The sequence below is a fragment of the Dermacentor andersoni genome, chromosome 1 (assembly GCF_023375885.2).
Source record: "Dermacentor andersoni chromosome 1, qqDerAnde1_hic_scaffold, whole genome shotgun sequence".
NCBI lineage: Eukaryota > Metazoa > Arthropoda > Arachnida > Ixodida > Ixodidae > Dermacentor > Dermacentor andersoni.
In genome coordinates, this window is record NC_092814.1 from 52015084 (window position 1) to 52040759 (window position 25676).

At 46.3% G+C, this 25676-nt stretch overlaps 1 protein-coding gene and 1 long non-coding RNA gene across 2 annotated transcripts in view; one reads left to right on the plus strand and one right to left on the minus strand.

The window, feature by feature from the left end:
• Positions 1-18924, minus strand: part of LOC126546283 (uncharacterized) — a 92708-nt gene extending 73784 nt beyond the window's left edge. Inside the window, exon 1 of the mRNA XM_050194444.3 lies at positions 18450-18924. Within this exon, the coding sequence (XP_050050401.1) occupies positions 18450-18609 (160 nt within the window). The 5' untranslated portion in view covers positions 18610-18924. The remainder of the gene's footprint in view (positions 1-18449) is intronic.
• LOC129380467 (uncharacterized) overlaps positions 1-25676 on the plus strand; it is a 146054-nt gene that overhangs the window by 85432 nt on the left and 34946 nt on the right. The window lies entirely within an intron of this gene.

Below are 25676 nucleotides of genomic sequence, written 5' to 3' on the forward strand. Positions count from 1 at the left end.
CATACGACTGAGGTCAAACGGCTAGAGAAATTAAGACATATTGAATGGAAGCGAAGGACGAGTCATAAGCATACATTCCATTCTGCAACCCGTTTGGGATTGCGTAATGTGAGGTGCGGAAAATGTCCGCCTGACATATAGTCTAGTAAATCAGAGAAAGGACTTGCCTAACGCATCACCTTAAGAATATCGTCACAGGAGTTAGCTCAAGTTGTCAGCTCACCTGTGCATAGGCGGCACGGTATATATTATAGATAAAAGCTCGCGCAGCAGGCGATAACGGCAAACAGCACGATAACCCTGTAATACGCTGTTGGCTTCATACAGCCCTATATTAGACTGTCCGATTTCTCCTGTGTCCTATTACGGTATACGGTGTAGCAACCGGCAGTAAAGAACTTTTTTTTTGTAGAACAACACCAGGCAATGCAACGTAGATCACCGTGTTACAGTATGGCTGGCCCAGAAATGCCGGCGGAATTAAACCCTGAATTTCAGCAATGTATTGAAGCATACAGTACAGGGATGCCTGACGTCGCGGACGCGAGGAACAGCGCCGGCTGTGATGTTTTGCGGCACTCTCGGGACATTATTTCAAATGACGGGCGGTTATCTGTTTGCGTAAACATATCGGCGGTAACATGATCATGACGGAAGCGTTTTTATTTGTTTCCTTTCCGAAAAGGAAACTCGCGCAACGCAAGAACGTTTCTGGCGTGCTACAGTTGATAACAGCTTCGCCCTCCCGCGCTATTTTGTTGTTGTGGGATGCGTCCTGCGATGTTCCGGTATATACTCTATGCACTATAGTATAGTGTATGCTAGAATACAGAGACATGTGCCGCGCGCTGGCCGTGAGTGGGTCCTCTCCGCGATGACAACGTGAGGCGGCGCTGTCCATTGCAGGCGTGCTCAGAATACGTCGTCGCCGTGTTTGGACGTCGGCATGCCTTGCGCATTACTTATATGCGAGCTTGGCTGGAAGACGTGGTTGTCCTCTTTCGAGTAAATTCCATAATACGCATGCATTCGCTTGTTACCTTCGTAAGTTAGCCGCTTTGAGCACTATGCGCAGCTCGCTCTTCGCACGCGGAGCAACCTACACAAGGCAGACGCAGAAACACGGATTGTGAAGTGTTTATGTGAAACATTGTTGTGTACATATGAATATATGTGCCTCGATAATTGACAAATTCAAGAATAAGCCGCAGAAACAAAGTAGTTTGTACGCATATACGCGAATATTGGGACAAAGTTCTAACAAGAGTATGTGCAGTGAGAGAGAGAGAGAGAGAGGCTTAAATATGCCAACGTTGTCAAAATTTGCATAGAAAAACGTACTTCAGGCGCACAAATGCACATAATGAATGTGCAAATATGCTAGGAAAAATTTATAGCAAAAGAAAAAAAAATAGGCGGTCCAAACAGATCACAGGGCCCGTTGCAATACCTGTCGCCGACTCGATGGGTTGTTTATTTCAGCCAACCTCCTCCCCGCTTCTCCCATCATTGCAGGCGAGCTCCATCTGGCCCGTTGAAACCCTGAGAACGAATGTGATACTTGGCCTGTCAACGCACAGCCACGTTTGGATGTAACTCGCATAACAGACGTTCCAATTGTGGCTCCCAACTTTATAGACACTGTTGTGAAAATCTCGGCCCTGAAGTTACGTTGCAGAATTAAGTAGACCTATAGCTCAGGAGGGGGGAACTGGGATGGGGAAGGGCGTAGGGTTTTACGAGGCCTTTCAAATATATTCAAATAAAGTTGACTTTCTCGAACAATCGCAATCAGCTCTACCCCTTCTGATATTTAAGTGCTTGACCTGTTCGTTTCTAAAGCTGCTTTCTTGGTTAAAGACTTCAAAGACTTCGAATAAAAACGAAAACGTAAGAGCACATAGGACCTTACTATATCGAGTGTGATTTTTTTTTTTTTATTATTGTGCGCGAAGATTACGCTCCTGGGATTGGGGCGGCGAGCGAATGGGACAGCAAGCGTGACGTAGCAGGACAGTTGCGAACAGCGCCCTCTGCAAGTCCCATCGTCACTGCGGTGGCCTCCTCGCCTTCGTATGGTCGCGCCGCGGACGGCGGACGGCACACTTACCAGTATTCTAGCACATTGCAGCTGTAGTGCGCCTTCCATATGTGTTATTTTTGTTAGCATTATTCATACGAATTGTATACGCGGCATTTGTCTTGGCTGAACGATTAACCGCTTCCTTTGCGGCCTCTTGTAATGTAGCATACAGACAATATTATTTAGCGATCCTTCGCAGATTTTTTTTTTTTGTGGTGTCACATGTGACAAGGACGCTTCCTTCTCTCCTTATTTCTAAATGCTGACCCTCTTGTATGAAAAGTTGCAGCCCACATTTGCATGATGCAAGAGAACAGTGCAGGAGGACGCAAGAGCTGCGAGTGCTCTTGTGTTCGACAGCCTGATCGTCAAATTCACGTGCAGTTTGCCTTAAAAATATCATGAAAAATAAGAAAGAAAGAAAGAGAGAGAGAGAGAGGAAGAAAGAAGCCCCTGGACGGTTGCGGCACCTCCTAGGTTAAAACCTTCACTCGGAACTTCGTCGTTACGAAGGAACTCAAGAAGAAAGGTCTTGATTGCATAATGCTTAGCTCTCGTCAAAGTGCGTCGTGTGTAAGCGAATTAACGAAACGTATTGCGAAGCACGAGTGACTCAAATGTTATCGTCGGCGGTCTAAGCATGCTTACCCTCTGCTTCTTTCTTTCTTTCTTTCTTTCTTTCTTTCTTTCTTTCTTTCTTTCTTTCCTTTAATTAACTTCGGTGAAGATAGGGCACAAAACTGTATTTTGAATTGCGATATAATATATGCAATCACAAATACGGCACTTTTCCGCAACGCTGATATTTCGGACTTTAAACGATGGCCTACAGTCGAGCTATAGCCAGCTCCAAAAAGTTACAAATCAAATACCGATCGGATAACTCTACAAGAATTACGACTCGCTTATTTAAGTCCCGATTGTCCTCATGCCACAACCTCGATATGGGCACGACACGAATTGCACACTGTATATAGATTCGCGCGAATTAAAAAATTTTCGCCCTTGAGAACCCTCCCCCCCCCCCCCCCCGCCCAAAGTGCGATGCACAACAAATGAATGAATGAATGAATGAATGAATGAATGAATGAATAGAATGCGGTAGGTAACGTGCGTTATGAAAGAGCCTGTTGAAAGGAGCGTCCATTGAACACCAGTTTTTCATAAATAAATACTTTGTTGCGTTAGATTGGGAACCCTCCGTGTTTGCACACGCCAGATAATCGTGATGTTTCACATGTAATTACAAGGGAAGGCCATTGACCAATGACAAGCAGCGCCTATACAAACGAAAGGTTTGTGAATGCGGTCATTTTTCGTACACACTGCGATGCATTTCCGCATATACATAAAAATCTGCACCTCCCACACAAAAGCGTTGTTCCAACATTTGGTATTCATCGGGAAGCACTTTGACATATACACATATACCCGACAGGATCAAAGTTTGCGTTTAAATGCACGGACTTGATTAGCTGCGTTCAAACGAACAAAGCAGCTCGACACTACTCCATTCATAAGGACAGTGGGTCGATGCGAGTTCATGCATGCGGACGGCAGAGGTCGGTACAGTCTGGTGTGACCTACGCTGCAGAAGTAATATCATAGGGTTGGTTAATGCACGTATGTAACAAAAAAAAAAGAACAACAACAACAAAAAAACCATAAAGCTGCAGTTCCACCCCAAGTCCGAAGCAGTGACCGCGACAGCTATATAGTACATTATCAATGTCAGTAAGGCCTATAGCTATTTCACGCAGTATCGGTATGCAGAAAACATACGAAGCGACGCACGAACAGTATGCGTTGGAGCACCATGGTTATGTCTCTCTTTTTACATGCTCATTTATTTTTCATTGCCGCTTGTACAAGAGCTCGCTGCGCGACCACTGCCTGCATGGCGATGCATGTAGTGCTGCTCTTAGCGTGGATAAACGTTTATATGGCCTATGTCCAGGTGGCACGCGCCTCATGAGTCGGTATGACCCCACATACTTGAAGTAGTGAATGGATTCGAGAGAAGATCGCAAATAATCGTAATGCGGTTAGTGACGCCACATCGAACATGCGGCATTATGAGGCCACTGTAAAAAGAAAAAAAAAAGAGGAAAAGGTCATATAGAAAGGCAGGGACGTTAACCAGAGGTAATTCCTGTTGGCTACCCTGGCACGGGGGAAGGCGTACGGAGATAAAATGAGAGAGAGAGAGAGAGAGAGAGAGAGAGACGAGCACAAACAAGCCGCGTACAATAGAGCGGTAGGGGGCAGCGTTCTTCAAGTCTGTCGTGAAGGCCCATAGACCACAGGAATCTTCGTAACGCGAATAAGGCCTTCTACGCCGATGTTCTTTCGGAGCACTGGCCTAGAGCTTTTAGTTCGATAGTGGACAATTGTCCAATTGGTCTAGCACTCTGGACATCACTTACCTCTCGGCACTTTAGCGCGGGCAGACACAGATAATGTGTGCGAGCGTCTCATCGCTGCTACATGTGTCGCACACGGGGATGTTGGCCATTCTAATAAGGAAGGCATAAGAGTTGCTAAATGCAACGCCTATAGCCACAGACGGTACAGCATGGTTCACGTCGTGGAAGCCCAGGCGGTAGATGCATCTGAATGTCCGGAGACATCGAACGCAAACGACTCATGGTGAAAACGTTCGAGTTTCACAGGGGCAAAGTACATTCTCGGGACATCAAACGCAGCCCAGCCGCAACGTCTGTTCGCGAAAGCGGAATCAAGACACATTGACCGCTTTCATGCGCAGATCGGGCGTCTTCGTCGGCATGTTGACTCCGGCTGATGTTACAATGTCCTGGAAGCCATTGAAATATTATGTCGTGTCCTTTGTCATGTATGGCTGCGATGATATATCTGTCGAATTTGTGAGGCCAGTTATTCATTGGGTCCGTAGCGCACTGGGCTTTGTATGCACTGAAGGGCTGCCTTGGAATCACTAAAAGCTGTCCATTGTTGCGGTGGTTCCTGATTAATCAAATCAAGTGCAGCACGGAGTGCCGAAAGACCATTGTAAAGGCTAGCAGGAAGCTTTCTAGAGTATACTGTGTCGGCCTACTGCAATCGAGTAGTGATGCTCAAGATCTAATCGAAGATAGTGTTCGATATTCGAACTAGCATTCATAAGAGATACAGTGAACTCTCACTTGAGTGAACTTCAAGGGACCCAAAGAAATAGTTCACTTAACTGAAAGTTTACTAAAGTGAATAATCACTAGAATGCGGAACAGCAAAGGGCAACAGCAGATGTCGAGTAAAAAGTGTGAAATGAAATTTATGGAGTTATGTACATCAACATATACCAAGCGCATAACAGTTATGCTGCAGTGAGTGCTGCCTATCTGATTTTGAAAAAAATCTGCTCTTAAAGTGAAAGAAGTAACAAAACTGTCCAGAGTCTATGTTTTTGTGCACTTCATCTGGTGAAGCTTGTTGCAGAGACACGAAGTATCGCAACTTTCCAAGGCACCTTACAGTCTCGGCTAAAATAAAGGATTTGAATTTGCCTCTGCCGACGCATCTTCGTCGCCGCACTCTTCTTCGGGTGAACACTAGAAACAATTTCCAGATCTAATAGTTCAGCACAGGTAGCGTGCTCACTGTCGCACTGCACATAGTCTTCAAACGAATTGTTCTCAGCGCTTACTGATCAAGTTCGTTCAGCTGAAGCGATCGCAATTCAGAAATTCGTTTAACTCAAAGATTTTTGCATAGAATGAACAGAAAGACCGCCGGGGATTTTCTGAACGTTCGTTATTATGAAACATTCGTTAAACCGACTTTCGTACAACTGAGAATTTATTGTAGTGACAGTGTTGAATCATTGATTTACAGCGAGTTTATCCTTTTTTATATATAACTTTTCTAATGCGATTAGCATTCCCGTGTTATTTCATCCACTTCCCGCTATCTATCTATCTATCTATCTATCTATCTATCTATCTATCTATCTATCTATCTATCTATCTATCTATCTATCTATCTATCTATCTATCTATCTATCTATCTATCTATCTATCTATCTATCTATCTATCTATCTATCCATCTATCTATCTATCTATCTATCTATCTATCTATCTATCTGTCTGTCTGTCTGTCTGTCTGTCTGTCTGTCTGTCTGTCTGTCTGTCTGTCTGTCTGTCTGTCTGCATGCATGCATGCATGTATGTATGTATGTATGTATGTATGTATGTATGTATGTATGTATGTATGTATGTATGTATGTACGTACGTACGTACGTACGTCCGTCTTTATGGATGGTATAATGTTTGTTGGGCTGCTAAGCACGAGATCGCGGGATCGAATCCCGGCCACGGCGGCCGCATTTCGGTGGGGGTGAAATGCGAAAACACCCGTGGTACTTAGATTAAGGTGCACGTTAAAGAACCCCAGGTGGTCGAAATTTCCGGAGCCCCCCACTAAGGCGTGCCTCGTAATCAGATCGTGTTTTTTGTAACGTAAAACCCCATAATTTATTTTTAACTGTACAACGTTAAACAATTTCAATCTGTTTTGATTCCAAATCCGCCATTAGCTCTCAGCGATAGGTTAAAGGAGGTCAATGGGTAGTCCATCGTTTAAGAGGTAGCGCACCGGGCTGCTGTGTTGAGGGAAGCGTGTTTGAAACTAACCGTCTGACCAACTTACGTCACAGGGTATGTGCCACTGGGTGTCTCTTACTCTTGAATAAAAATTTAAAAAAATCCTTTAAAATTGACTTGGTGCTTGTCGAACTCGAACCTGCTTCATGTATATTCAGGCAATCGTGTTTTTACATATATATGTTAGCCGTTTTGGCTGGGGAAACGCTTGTCTGGAGAGAGAACCATGCAGGAACGCGCGGGTTGTCGAAAACGAATCGGCGGTGGTGGCGTGGGGTTACGAATTTCGCGTACTACAGTGCGTCTCGTTGAAGAAGATGCAGAAATACCTGAGCAACGAAACACCATCTGCGAAGGAGCAACAGTTACAAAGGAGAGAAAATTGGCGGCGCATTTATCCGATGGAGATTATTGGAGACAGTAATGCGATTAAGATGATTTCTCGCGACAGGTGTGTAATTAGTGATTATGCGTGATGTATTCTTGCGACGGTCGAATTAGCAAGACGTAGACAGGGTGTTATGATACATTCAATTGCAGAATGTTTATTTATTTATGTGTGGTTTATTGCTTTCTATATACATTTTTAAATGAAAAGCAGCGCATTGTCCTCTCGTCTGTTGCTGATGGCGACGAGCAGAGGGCGACGGATAGAAAAATACGATTGTGATAGAGCACATCGCCGGTATACTTGCCGTGTAGGTATTGGCGGCGAGGAATTACGGAGTCGCCATTTGTCGGAAGCGCCTGCCTTGCGTAGTATGAGGGATCACGCGGCGCGCTCCTCATAGGTTTGGCTTACGGCGTTTCATAAAAACACCACGCGGCAGCCCTCCTGTACACTTCTGTAAGTACTGTCAAAACGAGGGAACTTCATTACTGTCGAAATAATAATCTTGGGCAGACTGCAAGCGCACAATCGTTTACAGACGCTATCTTTTTACCGAATATGTACAGTGAACGCCACTGCGCGCGGTCGCCGCGATAGAGTACCCCGAACCGGCTTCTTGCGTGAAAGGTAGGTAAGGAAACGCTGAGCGCAAACTATGCGAAATATGTTCTTATAGTGTCTGTATAAGTAAATGGAGCGTAACAGAATGAAGTTCAATGCAGCGATCGCACAGGTTCGCAGCCACCGACTGTGCGTCTGCATACATGTCCGCGCACTATGTTTTGCTTTCGCTGTATGCGCGTTTTCGCACCGTGCCGTGAGCTCTAAGGCGCAGAATATGACCATTTGACAGTAAACAAGCAACCGTTGTTGCGTGGACGCTATCAGAGCTGTTCAAAAATAATTTCATTGTAGAGACATCGACGCCTACGGCGACTGTGATGTGCCGTCGCGACGATTCAATCTTTTCTTTTTTTCTTCTAAATTCTTTGACCTTGCGATATTATTTCTCGAGTTGCGTCGCACTGTATGTTTATCGGTCTTCTCAGCGTGCGATTGACCACTGCTTCTTTTTTGTAATCCAGTGCATTAATTCATAACACAAGCATGACCATATGCCATGCCTTTTTTTAATGTGCTTCTTACCGCTCCCTTTCCATTCCAGTGAATTTGTCAGTATATAGCATCAACAAGTTCATAGACAAAAACCGTCATGACATTAGCCGGGCAGCGAGCGCGGGTGAGCGTGTCAGTGCGCGTTTTCTGCTGCTCACCGAACATCGCAGTCCCGGCGCCGTAGCAGAAATCTTCCTCGCGTCTGTGCTTGCTGCATACCCGATTTGTAGCCGATGGCTGTTTGCCGGTTCTAAGTTTCACGAGCCAAGCTTCACGCAGCTTCTTGTCCTGCGGCTACGTGTGTATAAGGCTGACACCGGGCTCCGTTGCGTACGTCCGGCACTGCGGCACTGAGCAGTAGCCTACCATGCTGCACACCTCCGAAGGTAGCCATTACCTATTATAGTGATTCAAATGTTGTCACGCAGACACCCGGCGGTTAAGCTTTACCACTTAATCAGAACCGTAGCGCAGGTGGGACTTTAAACTTTCGTTTTCAGCTCGCTTCGGCGCTTCCGAAGCAGCCGACGCGGCCGCTGTGTCCACGTGATCCCTCATGCCACGTCACGCCGACGGTGGCGCCAGCTTATCCACTGGTGGAGCTCGCCCCCAATACCATGTCAAGGCAGGCCCGCTCGGCGACAAAAGACTATACCTCATGTACTCCAGAAAAACACTTGTTTTGGGGCTTCCAGAAGTCGATATTGAAGTCCTCGCAGATGGCGAGCGGCATGTCTCATTCCCGAGCGTTGCCTTATTTATAGCATGGTGTGAACACGATCTTGCTGTAAGCTATTAGGTGCATTGACATGAATCGCTGCGCCATCTCTTTGGTGGCTCCGGAACTGACGTAGATGGCGGCGACGGCGACGTTTTGGCCGTTGTATTAGTTTACGTGACATATGCAGACGTCTCCGACACTTTTTGCGCATTATAGCGTATTGTCCACGAAGGACGACAGGCGTAGCGTCTCCGATTCGATTGGGAAATGACGTATGACAACGTTCTTGTACAGGGCGACGCCGGTGCCCCATGACTTGAGCTGCGTGCTGCGCCCGACGAGTTGAAACCTGCTTGTAGCAATGACCAGTTGGCAGAGGTACCTCGGTTGGCTTCAAACTCTGCATGTTCCCTCAGCACAGCAGCCCGATGTTCTAACCAGTTGACCGTGGACTACAAATGACCCAGGTTACATACATACATACATACATACATACATACATACATACATACATACATACATACATACATACATACATACATACATACATACATACATACATACATACATACATACATACATACATACATACATACATACATACATACATACATACATTGAAACTTAACCCCTGGAATGTCTGTGAAGTACCCTAGGAATGCGTATCGGATTAAAATGCATCATTCTGTCCTTCATCGAGAATCGGCGACGAGAGAGGACCAGGCTTGAGGCAGACGAGCCACGAACAAGGAACAGAGAGAACGTAACCAGACCCTCTCTTCGCGAGAGATGCGGCCCCGGTTTTCAGCACTGACAACCCACGGAGACAGCAAACAAAACACCTGTACGACGAACCACTGCATCAGCTAAGGAACCTTTTGTTTTTGTGAACTTCACTCGAGAGGTGAACTCATTGGGAAGGAACGAACTCCATTTGAGGGCATGCCTCCCGAGAAAAGTTATGTAGAGCATGATACCTTATTACTTTGGCCCTTCTTTGATTCTATCAAATTTTGTTTCGTTGCCGTTGAAACATATGGGTTAGGATAGATTAATAATCTTTTACTGCGTGGACTTTTATTTTCCAGCGAAAAAAAATTGAGTGAAGCATTTATTTAAGCCAGATACGCCTAAGCCAACATCACTTTTCTAAAGAAGTGCTTGACTATGGTTTTGTGAGCCATAATTGTTGCACGTCATACATAATACACCATGAAGTTACGGGTATATTTTGTGACCAAGCAGAAAGACATCTGAATTGCAGAAAAGTTGCGAAAAATATCACAACCAGCGAAAAAAAAAATCTACACACATTGCTTAAAAAGGGGGAGTAATTTATCACAGCATCAGCTAGTACAATTACAATTTTACAAAATTTGATGACGCGATCTTTAATTGACTAATCGATAGCTCTGATACCTAGGCCGGATTGCTACAGCAGAAAATGTTGCTGGGCAAGTAATTGGTTCGAGTGTAGGGGGTACCATATTAGTGCGTTCGATGGAAAAAAATACTTAGTAGGAGGGAGTAAAAAAAAAAGAAGAGCGAGAGCTAAACTACAACTGTTTGTTCGCAGATCGAAGTCACAGGAATACACCTGCGCGTGCGTGGAACAGTGACGTTAGAAAAGTCACAGCATTGTGTCAAACAGTTTGAGCTCGAAGCATATCGCTAGTGCCTTTCGTACCTCTTTTCTTATAATGGAAAGCCTCCAACAGTTATCGTGCCAACGTGTCACTACTTTTGCCAAGCATTTATAGACCTTGGCTTTGTGCTAGTGTTTTACCTTGCATGACCTTTAGTAGTTTGACGCACGCCGAAAGAAAATCTCCTTCCTCTTCTTCCCAAGGTTATTTGTTCCTGCTGTTGTTATTAGCTCTTGGAACGTAAGATGCCCCGTGTTACCTTTATCTTAAACACTGCTGGCAGTTATATTTATTCTGCCATTATTTTCTGGCACCGTTATTGGTGCGACGGGAGACTACAGCCCCTACAAACATGACAAGGGTTGCCACCAAACTTGTTCTTTCGCGTGAAAACAAATCTCTACACTCTCCTCCACAAAACAAGCCTTAACAGTACGTTGTATCATATATGATACAGCAATTAATGCTTGCCTCACCGAACCATCCGAATGTATTTCACGTTCTAAACGTCACAGTCTTACAACAAACCGCCAATAAACACCGTGATATCTTATTTGCGCTGATTTCTAGCGTATGAATCGTGAAAATCATTTGTTTACTTACGAACTTCTTGCACGTTCTGTGGTGAGCTGTCACCGTACAATATTTAAATAAAAGTAATTCAAAATTATTTCTAGTGCTAAGGTCGCCATGTATTGTTCGCTAGAGGGACATATCGATTCTGTGTCAACATGCAAGTATTTCTTTCTTTTCGATTGTGTTGTGATAGGAGAAACTGTCCTATGCGTGTCATATGTCACCATGCGGTAAGGGGTTCAAATGCACTGTTTCGAAATTCTCATCTGCATCAGTCTCGTGCTGGCTGACTGCCGTCGCGTCCGAGCACAATTCGGTCAGTACGGCTGTGCGCTTATACAGGCTATCCCACGTAACTCTAGCCAAACATTAAAGATATGCAAATACCACGTAGCTGAACAGAACAAAGATAATATTCTTTGTCATCGCTTGGAGATACTCAAATGTCTTTTTTCGTGCCTAATTAGATCATTAATCTTAATTAGTTAATCAAATTCTCATATAGTATAATTAGAAGAAAAGTGGCAATGAAAAAATTGTAGAGCGACATGAAAGCTCCCGATGCAGCTATCTGTTGCTGAATACGTGCTACGTAAAAGTGTTTTCCCGAGCGTGAAAGAAGCCTGCAAATGCACGCGAAATTTCCGCGCGACTGGCCACACACACACGCGCGCACACGCGCCGACACACGCCCACATGCGCGCACTCGCACCCACACACACGCGCGCACGCACGCACACGCCAACCCGCGTCCAGGCACACACGCACACTTGCGCACACGCCCATACACGCACACACACACAGACGCAAAGAACGAAAAATACAAAAAATTTCCTACCGCCCCCTCCCCCCTTTCCTGTGGACTGACCCATAAATCCGCTCCTGGCAAGTATAACAGTTTTTAAAAATAAAAATCCATTACATTGACTTTCAAGACCCTGTATATAGCCACAAATATATATCCGGCCAGAAACGACCCACGACAAACCGCGGGGACGTTGACAAATAAAGCTTCGCTGTAAGAAAGGCATGCCGATGCTTATGGCATCGCCGGGAGCGCGTTTAAAAAGATAACGGTTTTCAGTGTCGTAACTTCTGTAATATTTGTCGGTTTTATGACACATCTGATAAGTTTTACTTCAAACAGATTAAACAAAATCGTCCGTGAGAAATAGCGCCCTTGCACGTTTTCAGGTGGATTGCAATGCTCGGGTAGTTAAATAATAAGATTGTCTAATTAGCTTTGTAATCATTCAATTACAAAGCCGAATTTCGCTATACGCTTCATTGCATGTTTAAATATGTACGAAGTAAATAAATTAAATAAATAAACAAGCGCGGCGTAGCTCACCCACCAAGCTATGCCTCTATAGTAGGCGTGCGCGAGCCAACGGGCTGGCGTATGCGCACGTTACAGTGAAGCTATAGTTGATCGATGTTCAATTCAGGGTCACTTTAAGTAAGACGAAGACACGGTGCTTAGTTAGCCTCGGCGGTATACAGCGGAAGGCAGATTTTAAACTGAAAGCCAGTGAAGGCACACATCGAGGTCGACATTCGGGTAAAATGTAGAAAAAATTAGGAATCAATGATCAATGTACAGTTATTGTCTGCAACGAATCATTTGTCTCATTTCAGATGTATAGTCAACTGGAACGAAAGACCGCCCACAGTATCGTTACTGTATAGTTTATAGCAGCATCTTATTAATCTATTGTTGTGCGGAATGTTTGCGAATGTAAGGAAATATTAAGAACCGGCGTTTGAACGTTACAGAGACATCTGTAAAGTTTAAAGCACACGAAGAACACGCCAGACACCGCATAAAACAAAGAAAGAGGCATCGCAGGCAGACTCTGGGGAGCAGACGAGAATTAACGCGGCGACGCTTCATGAAGCTGATTTATTAAGAGTTTTAGATTAGGGGGACGCAAGCGTTGGAGCCTATTATCGCTTGGAGCCACGGTACTGCGCATGTGCAGTACCGTGGCCCCAAGTGCCAGCAGGCCCCAACACTTGCGTCCCCCTAATCTAAACTCTCTATTGGGATTGCAACGTCGATAGTCAAACGCCCAGCAGCGATGAGAGCGATCACTTTTCTTCAGCGGTAACGCGTAACAAATACTTTCTATATATACATTTCCAAACAGCGTATGGGGAGCGGGCAGTATAGAGAGAGAATAACAAAAACTTTAGGCAAATCATACGCCATATCTATAAAATGAAAGTTATTCGATGTGAATGACAGAAGTTTCCACGTGAAAGTGTGCATTGTCCTTTACGTGTACATAATATTTAAGCAAGCTGATTAGAGCGATTATACCGTTGGCACCTATGCATGCCGCAATTTCTAGTCGGGACGCACTTCGTATCAAGCGAACGATGCTTTATTTACGCGTTTTGTGAGCGTGGGAAAGGACGAGAAAGGACAATAAAGTCAAAACAAAAGCGCCCGTTGCGAACAACGTGGCAACATTGTTCAACTGGTAGATGTGGCCGCCTCAATTGGACGCTGCAAAGAAGCACCCGTCGATTACGTCAGCACGCTTTAGAAGCCGAATACATTGCGGCCTTATAAATAATGTGCTTGCAATGGTAAAATATCTTCATATTTTGTCACTGCCTGTATTTAAAAAGGATGTGTAGCCTTGGTCATGAGCGGCACTAACACTCTCAGTGATGATCTTGCGCACACGTGAATACCCCACGAACTGTACGGGAGCTATATAGGATGGCCACCGCGCTGTGTATACCTTAATATCTACATGTAGAGCACCGCACACGGGATGCGGAAGGTGCGGGTTCGACTCCCGCCTTCGGCGAGCTAACTTTTCATCCAATGTCGCGGCCTTTTACCGTGCTAGTTCTGCATGTCAAGCAAACAATAATAATAATAATAATAATAATAATAAACGAAATTTCCGTATACTTCCTCTGGCTTTTTTGTCTATTTCTTCGAATGGCTATGACTTGCGAAAAACTCGAGCCCCCTCGGGTGCCCCCTTGTTTTACTCGCTCATTTCACTTCAATTAAGTTTCTCGTACTTGACTCGACCCGAATGTCGCAACGTGGCGTCGCTTCATGTAGTACTGCGGTTGGTAGCGTCTGAGCGGTTATGATTAAGTTGACGCGCGCGCACAGACACACACACGCGAACACGCTACACGAGTACGCCGAGCTGCTCTCGTGCTAGTCTTCCCTCTTTTTTTTGTACTATACGAGAAGTAATTAGTAAAATACCTCTGTTAGAGTATAGCTTTTGCTCATAGCTGCACCACGACAACCTTGTTAAGTTAATGAGATGCAATACCGAAATTAAGTTTCTGTTGTGATTTCGTGCAAATACTGCGAAATCACGCCAGCGGAGGTATAAACACTCTGGGTATATGTTTACGTATATTGGGTCATGCGGTCAGTCGGATCACAGAATTCGTTTTACACGGGTGCCGACGTTATTTATTCACTTATTCAAGATAGCTTGCAGGCCCGAAGAATGGGCGTTTGCTGAGGGGAGCTTCGAAATTCTACGTGGTATAAGCAAGACACAATTATACAAATCATATGAACATTTTGTTAATAATGACACGACGAAGAATCAAGTTTACACAAAGTCGAAAATCCTCAGAGCGAAAGAGACAGAAAATGCAGACAAGACGCGAAGCAGACAAGAAGTTAATTAAAGTAACAATTGCACGTTTATGTCGTGACGAAATTTTTCTTTGTTGGCTTCAGCTATACCAGGATATCGGGAAGGTCGTTCCACAAGCTGATGACACGTGGAAGCGTAGGTGAATTAAAAGCGTCTGTTTTGTCATAGATGCGCATGAAAGAAAGATGATTATGAAATCTTCGGGACGTGAATGAAGAGCCTTGCAGAGTTATTGATGGTGACCTTGGTCTGTGAACGTACTTGTGAAACAGCGATAAAAGTGCTACGTCACGACGAATGTTCAGAGAGGAAATTGACAAATTGTATTTAATTTGCGTTATGCTTGCGTTTAGTTGTAATCTTACTGAAGAATCGCTACCGTTGTCTATACACAACGACTCAAACGAGAAAAAACAATTGAGCCAGAGATGCACAGCCCTTCATTATATTTATTAAATATTGCCTGCCAGCCAGCCAATTCAGTGAGTAATATCATCTTTCAAGTGCCTCGAGAACCGCGCCTTCCGATGCAGAATTCATCAACATCTCGTATTCCGCAAGCGATGTACTGGAATTTTCTAAGCGATAAGGTATCCTCCAAACAACTGCAGCGTATGGCTCTATCATCCGGGCTGCGATTCAAGAAACTTCTCTTACGTAAGTGCGCTTCCCCATCGTCCTGAATTCGATACGATAATCACGATACTGATGAGCTTAATTACAAGATAATAACCGCGTTGACGGCCAATCGCAGACGGCACTTGAGAAAGAAGAGCTTCAATCAATTAAGTAACTTTATTCTCTCCAAAAAGTTTTGAGTGGGAAAGCGCGGCAGCATAAAAAAAAAAAAAAGAAGCTGAGTCACTACAGCGTGACTGGGCCCCAGCTGCCCATCAGCAGTAAAAACAGGGTCCGCAGTAGTAAAACAATATTTAACACAAATTCGACGGTTACAAAATTAAGCATTACAACCAAATGTGTTGTACATGTAAAAAAAAAAAAAAAAAGAACTGTTCGGACACACCCGCAAACTCGTATCTCATTGAATCGACGCATCGCTATATGTCTGTATATAGCACCCGAGAGCCACGAATGCGACGCGATTCGTATCGTGTTTCGTGAATACGAACCCATATCAAATCTAGGATGCGCATGAGCCTTACGAAACTCGACCCAAATGCTCCTCATACATTTGCTCGAAGCTGTCGAAAATCGTGCCGCCAAATTAATTCATTTTTCGTACGATGTCATGTACAATTTCATCCTCGAAAAAAAAAAAATCTGGGTTATTACCGCTTAGTTATCGTCACTGCATGTAAACGTACGGTTACTGTTGCACAAGATTTCTTTCGTTTTCTTTTTTTTATCCTCACTTAATTCAACCATTTTCCCAGCGCCACCCACATATTTCGTCATACGGTCAGCCATGCAAGTTTGCCGCTATGGGACACGTGCTGCTCTTTTTTTTTCAGTGCTCTTGCATGCTGTTCTGAGTTAAAGACTGGAACGGCTTTCCTATAACTTTATAACGCGTCGTCATGACTTGCCCATAATTTTGTCGTTATTCTTGATAATGACTCTCATTGTCTTACAAATTAAATTGAGCCGCTATATATGGTAACGTGTTTGCTTGTTTTCATTTGTTTCAGTATACCGTTTCGTGGATTCTTTAAGGCGTAAATAAATGAAATTCGCTGACAAAAGTGAGAAGCATCATGGCTAATATTCTGGGCTTGTATTCACAAAGAACTTGCTATACGCTGGAATAGTTCATAAGATCAAGGAGGCAGCCACTCGTGATGTGACGGCTATTACGAGAGAAGGCGGCCGACCAATAGCAAGCATCACTTACGAGCGAAAAACTTTGTGAATTCGACCCATATATAATGCATTGAGCTCTCTTCAGAGGGCAACTCACAGCTGCGCTTTCAGTGTTCGCACGTGCAACCAAACCTTAGGCTCAACTTAATTCGCAAATGAAAGCGTTACGAAGAAACTGAAAATTGTCGTGGCAGTTGGACAGCGCCTTATCTGAAAAAACTATAGGGTGCATTACATGTGCAGGTACAACTAATGTATCTTATAGGTTAGGTGGCACCGATGTTTACATGAGTTCGGGCTAATGGCTGAAATACAAACAAATATGAAACGAGCATCGATACGAAACGCCAGTCGACATCAGTTGCCTCTCGTAACGCGATTGTTGCTCGAGGGAAGGCGGCGTGCAGCTTCGCATCACGTGTAAACTTCTGCGGCACTTTTGTTCCGAAATCGCATTTCACCGCGTAATTGGCTTTCTACTTCATGCATGCTTTTTTTGTGCCGTTCTTTTGGCAACAAGGTGTCCTGCAGCCTTCGGGAGTCTTATACGTTTTGTGGGAAAGCCGATAAACTTCGTAAGATTATAGGAAGGTTGGAACGGTTCACAAGTGAACGTCGAGGAACGAAGCGTTGCACAATGCTGTGGTGCGGAAAACGGTCCGCAACCGTGGATGCGGGGTGGTAGTAAGACAATCACGGTCGCTTGAAAAAGAGAATTGTCAACGGCAACGCTGTCTGCGAAACACGTCAGTTGCTGAGCCGAATAAAAAAATTGCCGCGTTGGTCCGCGGAATACATTCTGTTTACTTAGAGAGGAAAAAAACGTATCTAGAAAGCTCCTCACTGCAGTATTTCATGTAATTACACTCATACAACAAAAAGTTCTCGAAAAACGAAATGTTCTGTCGGAACTCTTTAACTACACGATGTCGTGACGCACCATCGCTATTTCACGGTTCCTCTCTTTTCTGAACGATTTTGCAGTTCGTTTTCACAGCTTTTAGCAGAGTGGTAAGCAACGTGTTTTAATTGAGCGGACAACTGCGCGATGGTGTACGCAAATTTTTTTGAAGCACAACTTATTTCCTTTGCACTCTTAGTCGCCCGAATTCCCAAAATCCGTAATCTCGCGCCGCCTCGGGTCTTGCTGTTCAGCATCTTGAAGCATGTGGTATAGTATAGGCGATCAATTTTAAACTTTTACGGCTCGTGTATCCACTTTTGCTACTTCAAAAAAATAAAAAAAGAAAGTTACATCGTTCTGCAGAAGAAGCCGTACAGTACGAAAAAGGCGCGCAAAAATATGTACAGCGCAGTTTCTTCTGCGAGTATAAGCGACCATTGAGTTCTGCATAGAGGCAGCTGTCGTTGGAGAAAGCCGACGGTCTCGCGACGTCCGCTTCCTCCACCGATATATGTATCGTCAGTGCGCGCACACGCTAAGCATATCGCCATAGAGGGCCAAGTGCCGTATCCCCATTTAGTACAGGGCGCGTGCCATGGGTAGTAACGAAGCGAACAACAGAGCCGTCCTCGCGACATCAAATTCGGCGTGTTGTCGTCGCCACTGTATGCCCAGTAGTCGTTGGAGGAGTAACCGCCGAGCAACGAATCGTGAACGATATGCAACGCGGCACTTTGCAAGCAAGTGGGAAGCAAAGGAAATGGGCTGCTACCAGCGATCAGCCTCGCGAGGAGTAACACACGGCAATCGAGGAGCTCTTCTGCTGCCGTAATTCAGCGCCCTCCGTGTTCCCGCTGCACGTGTGTTACTCCTCTGGGCTGAACCCATGCTGAGACGGAGCGAGCCTGGCGTGAACGTACCGGGCCTGACCCACGGGTACCATGGCGTGGGCTTGGCGAGCAGGCCGGGTTCCCAGCAGAGCAGCGGCGGCTGGCGCTTGGGCTCGCTGCGGCTCAGGATGCTCGAAATGGAGAACGGGTTGGCCGACTTGGCCGCCTTGGACTCCGTGGTGAGCGCCATGCCGGCGGCGGCTTCCGGAAGGCTTCGAGCGGCCCGCAGCTGTGGCCGGCGCCCTCGGGGCCTCGGGGTCTCGACGTCGGGCAGTCACGAGTAGCGCGCGTGCGGCCGCTCCGTGTTGCGCCGGCCTGGCCCGGAGGAGGGCGGGCCGTCACCTAGCCCCGCCTCCCGGTCCCGCCCCGGAAGGCGGGACGCGCTCTCCCCTTCCGCGACCTCGTCGAGGAAAAGCGGCTATTAATATTGATACAAATTGTGGGCACTACGGGCGAGGGTGGCATGTTTTGGAGGCGGCAGCCATTTGTCTCCGGCGGACGAGGCGCGCTTAATTGGCGACAAATTAACCTGGACTGTTCCGGGACCGGCGCGCGCGGCCGCAGATTCCTGCCGGGGATATTACTCGAAGGGAAGGGGGGGGGGGGGGGTTGCGCCGCTACTGGCGGGGGGAGAGATGCCGTTGCAGCCAAATCCGATTAGCCCCGGATTAGAGGCGGGGAAACGACAGAAAATTGGATCGGGGGCTCGCCGAGTGCGCACGCAGGCTTCATGCAAGCCAAATGAGCCGCGCGCGCCGCCGGAGGGGCAAGCAGCCGCTGACCGCCCCGCGCAGCTGTGCCGCAACGCGCGCCTCCGCCGAGAGCCCGGGTCGCAGCTGCAGGCTGGAAACCGCGCGGCAGCAAGCGACGGCAATCCTGTCTACAGCGAGCCGCGGCGGTGTCGACCGGTGTGAAAACGCGCGGCAGGTTATCGCTGAGCGCGCGGCTGATTGGACGCCGCGCGCGGCGCACCCGGCCCGAGTGCCGCCCAAATGATAGCGAGCGGTCGGCGTCCCGCGTAGTACATCGGCTCTCTCTCTTACGCGCCATTAGAAACCCGAGTGCGGAAGCGCGAAAAAAGGAGGGGGCCCCCTAATTTGTCGTCGCCGAGCGCGAGAGCGCCGCACTCGAGACCCACGGCCGTTCCTCGTTTGGGACCAAAAAGGATCGCGTGGGGAGCGCGCGGCTGCTAAACGTGAGCGGCACGGGCGCGGAAAAGAGCAATTCGCCAAGGGAGACGCTAATGTGGCACTGCAATCGCGGTGCGCGCATTTCCCTATCAAACACGGGGTAAGTACAGCCGCGAATCAGTGTGCGCGCCAGAGGTCCTTGCGCCGGACAGCGATTACTTTACTGGGCTCACTAGTGAGGTCAGCGGCTAATGAGCTATAATAATAATAATAATAATAATAACAATAATAATAATAATTATAATAATAATAATAATAATAATAATAATAATAATAATAATAATACAATCAGCATCACTTTGTCGAACTGCAGTTTCGAGCCTTCGCAGTGTGTTTATATTCCTAATGATGATGGAAATGTGCAAACGTGTCATTCGTTTCCGCTTGGAACCTTGATTGCAGTGAAGCGGGCGTGCGCGTTTGTGTTTGCGTGTGTGCGTGTTTACGCGCAGCGGTTGCCGCGCTGTAAAATCAGGTGCGAATGTTGCTCCATGCATGCAACAACAATACGTGGCACATTTATGGCTCACTCACACCAGCGACTTGAGCAGGTCGCGCGACTATTTGCGACTCGTGATCAAAAAGCGACCGAAGGCGACTGATGTTCACACCGGCAAGCCCGGCTGAGTGCGACCCGCAAGTCACAATCTCGGAGATTATCGTTATCAGCGAGAACTCTCGGAATCTACGCGGAATTTGCCGCGACGCGGGAGGCAGGCCGGAAGGTATAGACACATGAAAGATCACTTCCGATGCGCCGCTGATTGGTTTATCAGTTTTGCGACCACGCTCGCGCGACTGAAAAATCGCGCAGAGAGCGACTGGCCCATATAAATGGTCGCTGTTCGAGAAAAGCGACCATTTGCGACTGGTCGCTTTGCGACCAACTTGGTCGCGCGACCACTGTTAGTCGCCGGTGTGAATGAGTTCTTAAACCGTGAGACCAGTTTGAATAATACAAATGTACATGGATGACTGCGCGTTTTGTGTGGTTTCCGCTCAGCGAGGTTTTGCTGTGTATCGAACGGTGGCCATTGCGAAAGAGCTCCCGAAGGTGGCTTGCCCCATATGCATGCGCTGTTTTAGGCAGAGCGTGTTGTATACGTTGTTGTTCAACGCGAAGACGCCGCGGCGCTGCAGTTTTCTTTTTTCTTCTTCTTCTTTCTTTCATGTTTGCAACCGTCAGAAGTACTTTGTCACTTGGTGGGCGGCAATGAAATTAAATGCAGGTTTTTATTTATTTCTTTACTTTTATGCGGCGACGACGACGATAAGACCTCCGAGGAGCTGATACGGACGCTGAAATCATAAGAGATCCAGTGATGAGTGAAAAACAGCATTATCGTTTTCGTCGTTAACGGGACGCAGAAATTCCTGTCTGACAGTTATTCTCAAAGACTTCCGTAAGAGGCTCCACGTATCACTGTAAAATAATTTACACCCTAAAAAGTGAAAAAGGGTGTAAATGTGTCTATAACTCCCACCCTTAGGGTGTTATCTACATAACCGACACCCTAAGGGTGTGACTCATAAACACATTTACACCCTTTTTCACTTTTTAGGGTGTAAATTATTTTACAGTGTAGTTTTGATGCGGCCACGTTGAGAACCAAGTCGTCGTCTAAGGTCTGGGGTCATTGTATCGTGTACTGTCTACATATTAAAATTACCGACGTATGCAAAAGAACACTTTTGTACCGAGTTCCTATTCAGACGTGCTCTATAAATTAAGTCCATGGCTGGAGCAGGATTCATTTTGGGTCAGTTCGGATCGCTCAGGGAGCGACGGCATGCTCTCCATGCATGGACTACCGTGACATTAGAGCTTGGATTAAGCATGCATATACTTTAGAGAACCTTTCAACTCACATGAAAAAAAAAAAAAAAACAACGATAACGAATCTGCATATGGTAACATCCGAAATAACAGTATCAATCCAAATATTCCATATCCCTTATTTGACTTGCGGTGTATATGCATTTGTAATTGGAAAATAAAAAGATCGCAATTTCGGAAAGTCTGAAGCCGTGATAGCCGAAAATGTATGTATGTATGTATGTATGTATGCATGCATGCATGCATGCATGCATGTATGTATGTATGTATGTATGTATGTATGTATGTATGTATGTATGTATGTATGTATGTATGCATGCATGCATGCATGTATGTATGTATGTATGTATGTATGTATGTATGTATGTATGTATGTATGTATGTATGTATGTATGTATGTATGTATGTATGTATGTCCGGCCACGGCGGCCGTATTTCGATGGAGGCGAAATGCAAAAACATTAATTTGGTTTTCAGTGCCCCGTGTAAGCTGTCCTCGATATGCAATCGCATGAACAAGCGTGAAAGGCACCTGTGCACCACAAATCATAAAACTCGTTTCACTGAGTGCAGGCGCAACGTTATCTATCAGATACCGCTCAGCTGTGGAAAATCTTAAATGGGTCAAACGGACAGCGCTTCAGTGATAGAGCTCGTCAGCACAGCAGTGACCTAAAGAATGGCTATGGGAGTCATTTAGCCGGACACTGTAAGAAGTGTCACTGCACTCCCATATTTGAAAAGACAAAATTCATATGGAAAGGAAAAGGTAAGAGGGAAAGGCAAATAGTAGAGGCTTATCACATTAGAAAAGAAGGAGATAAATGTGTAAGCACTCCCTCTCTTGCCTTGTCGGGAAAATAAATAACATTTTTGGAAGAAAGATTATAATGTTGCTCATTTGCAGATGTTTTTGCGACTGGTGTGCGCATGCCTATGCTGAAAAAGGTATAAATGCCCGGTGAATTAAAAAAAAAATAACTTCCAGTTGGCAGTCAGCACTTGTCTGTGGTATTTGTTTCCTTGTGTCCTGTCTTTTTCGCGCTGTTTAACCTCAGTTCTAAGTTCTCACCCCCCGCGGGAATCTACAGACATATAACACAAGAGAATTAACTTGCGTAACCGAGCAGGCTACGTCACTTTGGTAGCCATACCGTGCAGGCCCTAAAGGGATCATTTGCGCTCTCTGAATAGCCCTGTAAATGCAAAGAAACCACGTTCGCTCCTAATGCTCCATTTGTGCTTTTAATAAACAACGCTTCATAACGCATGTAATGGCAGGAACTTCCTAACTTTAGGAACACTTGGATGTGAACATCGTTTCATATTAATTGTGATAACGGCTGTTTATTATTCGAAAACTGTATTCGAAAACTATTCGATATTTGATTCGATTCGCTTGTGGCACTATTTGATTCGTATTACAGCGAAGCTGATAGCCTCTAGTTGGTCGGGATATTTCTCGGCGTCGTCCTCACGGAAAAAGAAAACCACTAGTGATTGAAGGGAAAAGTGCATACATTCTTTTGTATCACGCATACAACATACAGCACAGCATCAGTTTCAATAAAGAACAAGCACAAAACAAGCATCCAAGCCACATAATTGATGATAAGGTGCTCCTGCTAATAATGCGAAGCACGTATACGTGCTTCGCATTATACGTGCTTCGCGGGCGGCGCATGCGACCGCCCGCGCCGCCGGGGGCCCAACGCGCCTCCCCCCTCTCGACCTACGGCGGTCCTTGTCCCCGTTGCAGATGGCTTTCAAGATACAGCGGCCCGGAGTAGAACGCCCCCCTCCCTACCCACGGCAGGCCTTGTCCCCGTCGCAGATGGCTTTCAAGATACAGCGGCCCGGAGTACAACGCCCCCCTCCCTACCCACGGCGGACCTTGTCCCCGTCGCAGATGGCTTTCAAGATACAGCGGCCCGGAGTAGAACGCGCCTCCCCCTCCATAGCTTTCCCCCGGAGCCCTGCGCTCGTAGGAAGACGGCTCGCATCCTCCCTTTCGCGCGCGAGATTGAGCCGCGAACGCCGGCTTACCTTTGCACGCTTTCACGCACATACACATACGGCGCGCGGCGACGATTTTATCGCCCTTGCACTTTGTGCGGAACCTCACGGCGACGGCAGAAATGCGCTTGAAGTGCCTCTATACAATAAAAATTCTAGCCTAAGAGCTTTCTTGTGAATACAGGTGCTGAAGCAGTGTGTGATGAGCTCGAGCACGTACGTCAGCTGTACCGCGGGCGGATAGACCTGAGCTTGTTATCGCAATTTCTATCAGTCGCAGTTTTATGCGAAGAGCACTTATTATTGTTTTCAAAACATCTTTTGTGACTGTGACGTGATATTCTCCAGACATACATGCTTGTCTGCCAATGACGATCAGTTTAAATTAAATTTATAGTTTTAATGTACCAGATTCGTCAATTAAGAAACAGCAGAGGCCACCCACGCCTGAGCCAAGTCTCTTGAATAATTTGCTGTGCACATCATACATCTTTTTTATCACTAAAATGACATTCATACCAAATTATGTAAGCTCTACAATAATATATTTAACTCAAAGAAACATAAGCCTAACGAGGATGGGAAAAAGAAAGTGCGCTGATAATTTTTAAATAGTGCTAATTGTTACTTGGCCGCCGGCATTTTCTATTTGTGTGCATGAGAGAGAGAGAGAGATAGATAGAGAGAGAGAAAGAGAAAGTGGTTTGAGAAGTTGAGGTCCTTTTCTTTTTTTTTTATTGCACCTTATTTCTTTATGCGGCTCCGTAAGCTTGCGCGTATGCGAATGAAGTGCGGCTCGCTCATCGCGACAAGCTGCATAGCTCCGCAAACTCATGCGTGCCATCTCCTCAGCCTAAGGCCTAACATTACCGTTGTCGCAGCGAATACGCAGAGCTGTTCGTTACATAAAGCATAAACGGCGCCTGTATATAGCGGCAGCGGAATGGAGAAGCGTAATCATCGCTACGAGGCCGACGAAACTGCACACCCACTCACCTGACACTGCCGGCTGGCAACCCGTTGGCTTTGCTTGAGAGTCATTTGGTAACAGTCGGGTGGGCTCCCTGTATAGCACATGCGAACACAGCGCTAAATGAACGAATCCATCGTCCACTGCCCATTTCTTTTTCATTCACATCTGCTTCCCGCGGGGTGTCGGCTTACGCTGCGCCCCGCGGCAGTGCATGACGGGATGAGCCCGCCGAGGCCCATAAGCACTCGGCTCGCTGCGCCAACCCTTTGCTGGCTGTGCGCCCGTTATTGCGGGTAATCAACAAAGTGCAATCAACGTTATAGGCCTGCCGCACTCCTCTTTTTTCTCTCTCTGTCGGCTCGCAGGTTGGCTCTTTGTCGCGCAACAAGGGCTGCGGAAAGTGTCTCGTTCAGCCACTCGGGCGAAAGACGATGCGCGTTCCCTCCCCGCCACGTTGTCGAGAGCGGGAGGTCGTTCGCGGCGAAAATTTTAGAAAAGTCAGCAGGGACATGTTCTACGTGTGACGCTATAACCAACTTGATGCTGTATACTGAAAGCGCGCGCGCGCTTCCACGAGGAGAAACCAACAGTGCGTGTGGGAAAGTCTCCCAGCTGTAGCTATTATGATCAACGGAGGGAATTACGCGCTGCTCTCGGGGTATTATTCCGTGTGCATGGAGAGAGAGAGAGTGAGTGAGAGAAAAGGCAGGGAGGTTAAAACCAGACGCACGTTCGGTTTGCTACCCTGCACCGGGGGACGAGGTGATACAGGAATGAAAAAAGAAGGGGAGATAGCATTTTCGTGCACTTTTGAAGGCGCGCGCCAAGTCTATACAAATGGTCGCCAAGACCTGTCGACTTGAGGTACTGCAATAACGCTTTCGTTGCTTTCTGTGCTATTGACATGCACGGACATTAAGGATCTTATTTCCGAAAATAGTCAAGAGTCCAGCCGGTTCGATGCTGTCCGGAGAAGTTCAATCTCGACATGGTACCGGGGACACAGACACAATATGTGTTCTGTAGTTCCTGTCGTTCCACAGGAGTCCGATGCGGAACGAGTAGGCCTTGGTAAATGTCACTCCCAACCAGAGTTGACGCAACAGTGTCACTTCAGAGCGGGAAACCTTTGATGGCACTCGTAGCTTTAAGGATGGATCAAGTGTACGAAGGTAACATTTCGGGAGGTTGAGAGAAGACCAATATTCATGTGTCATACATTTAGCCACAAAATGAAGTTT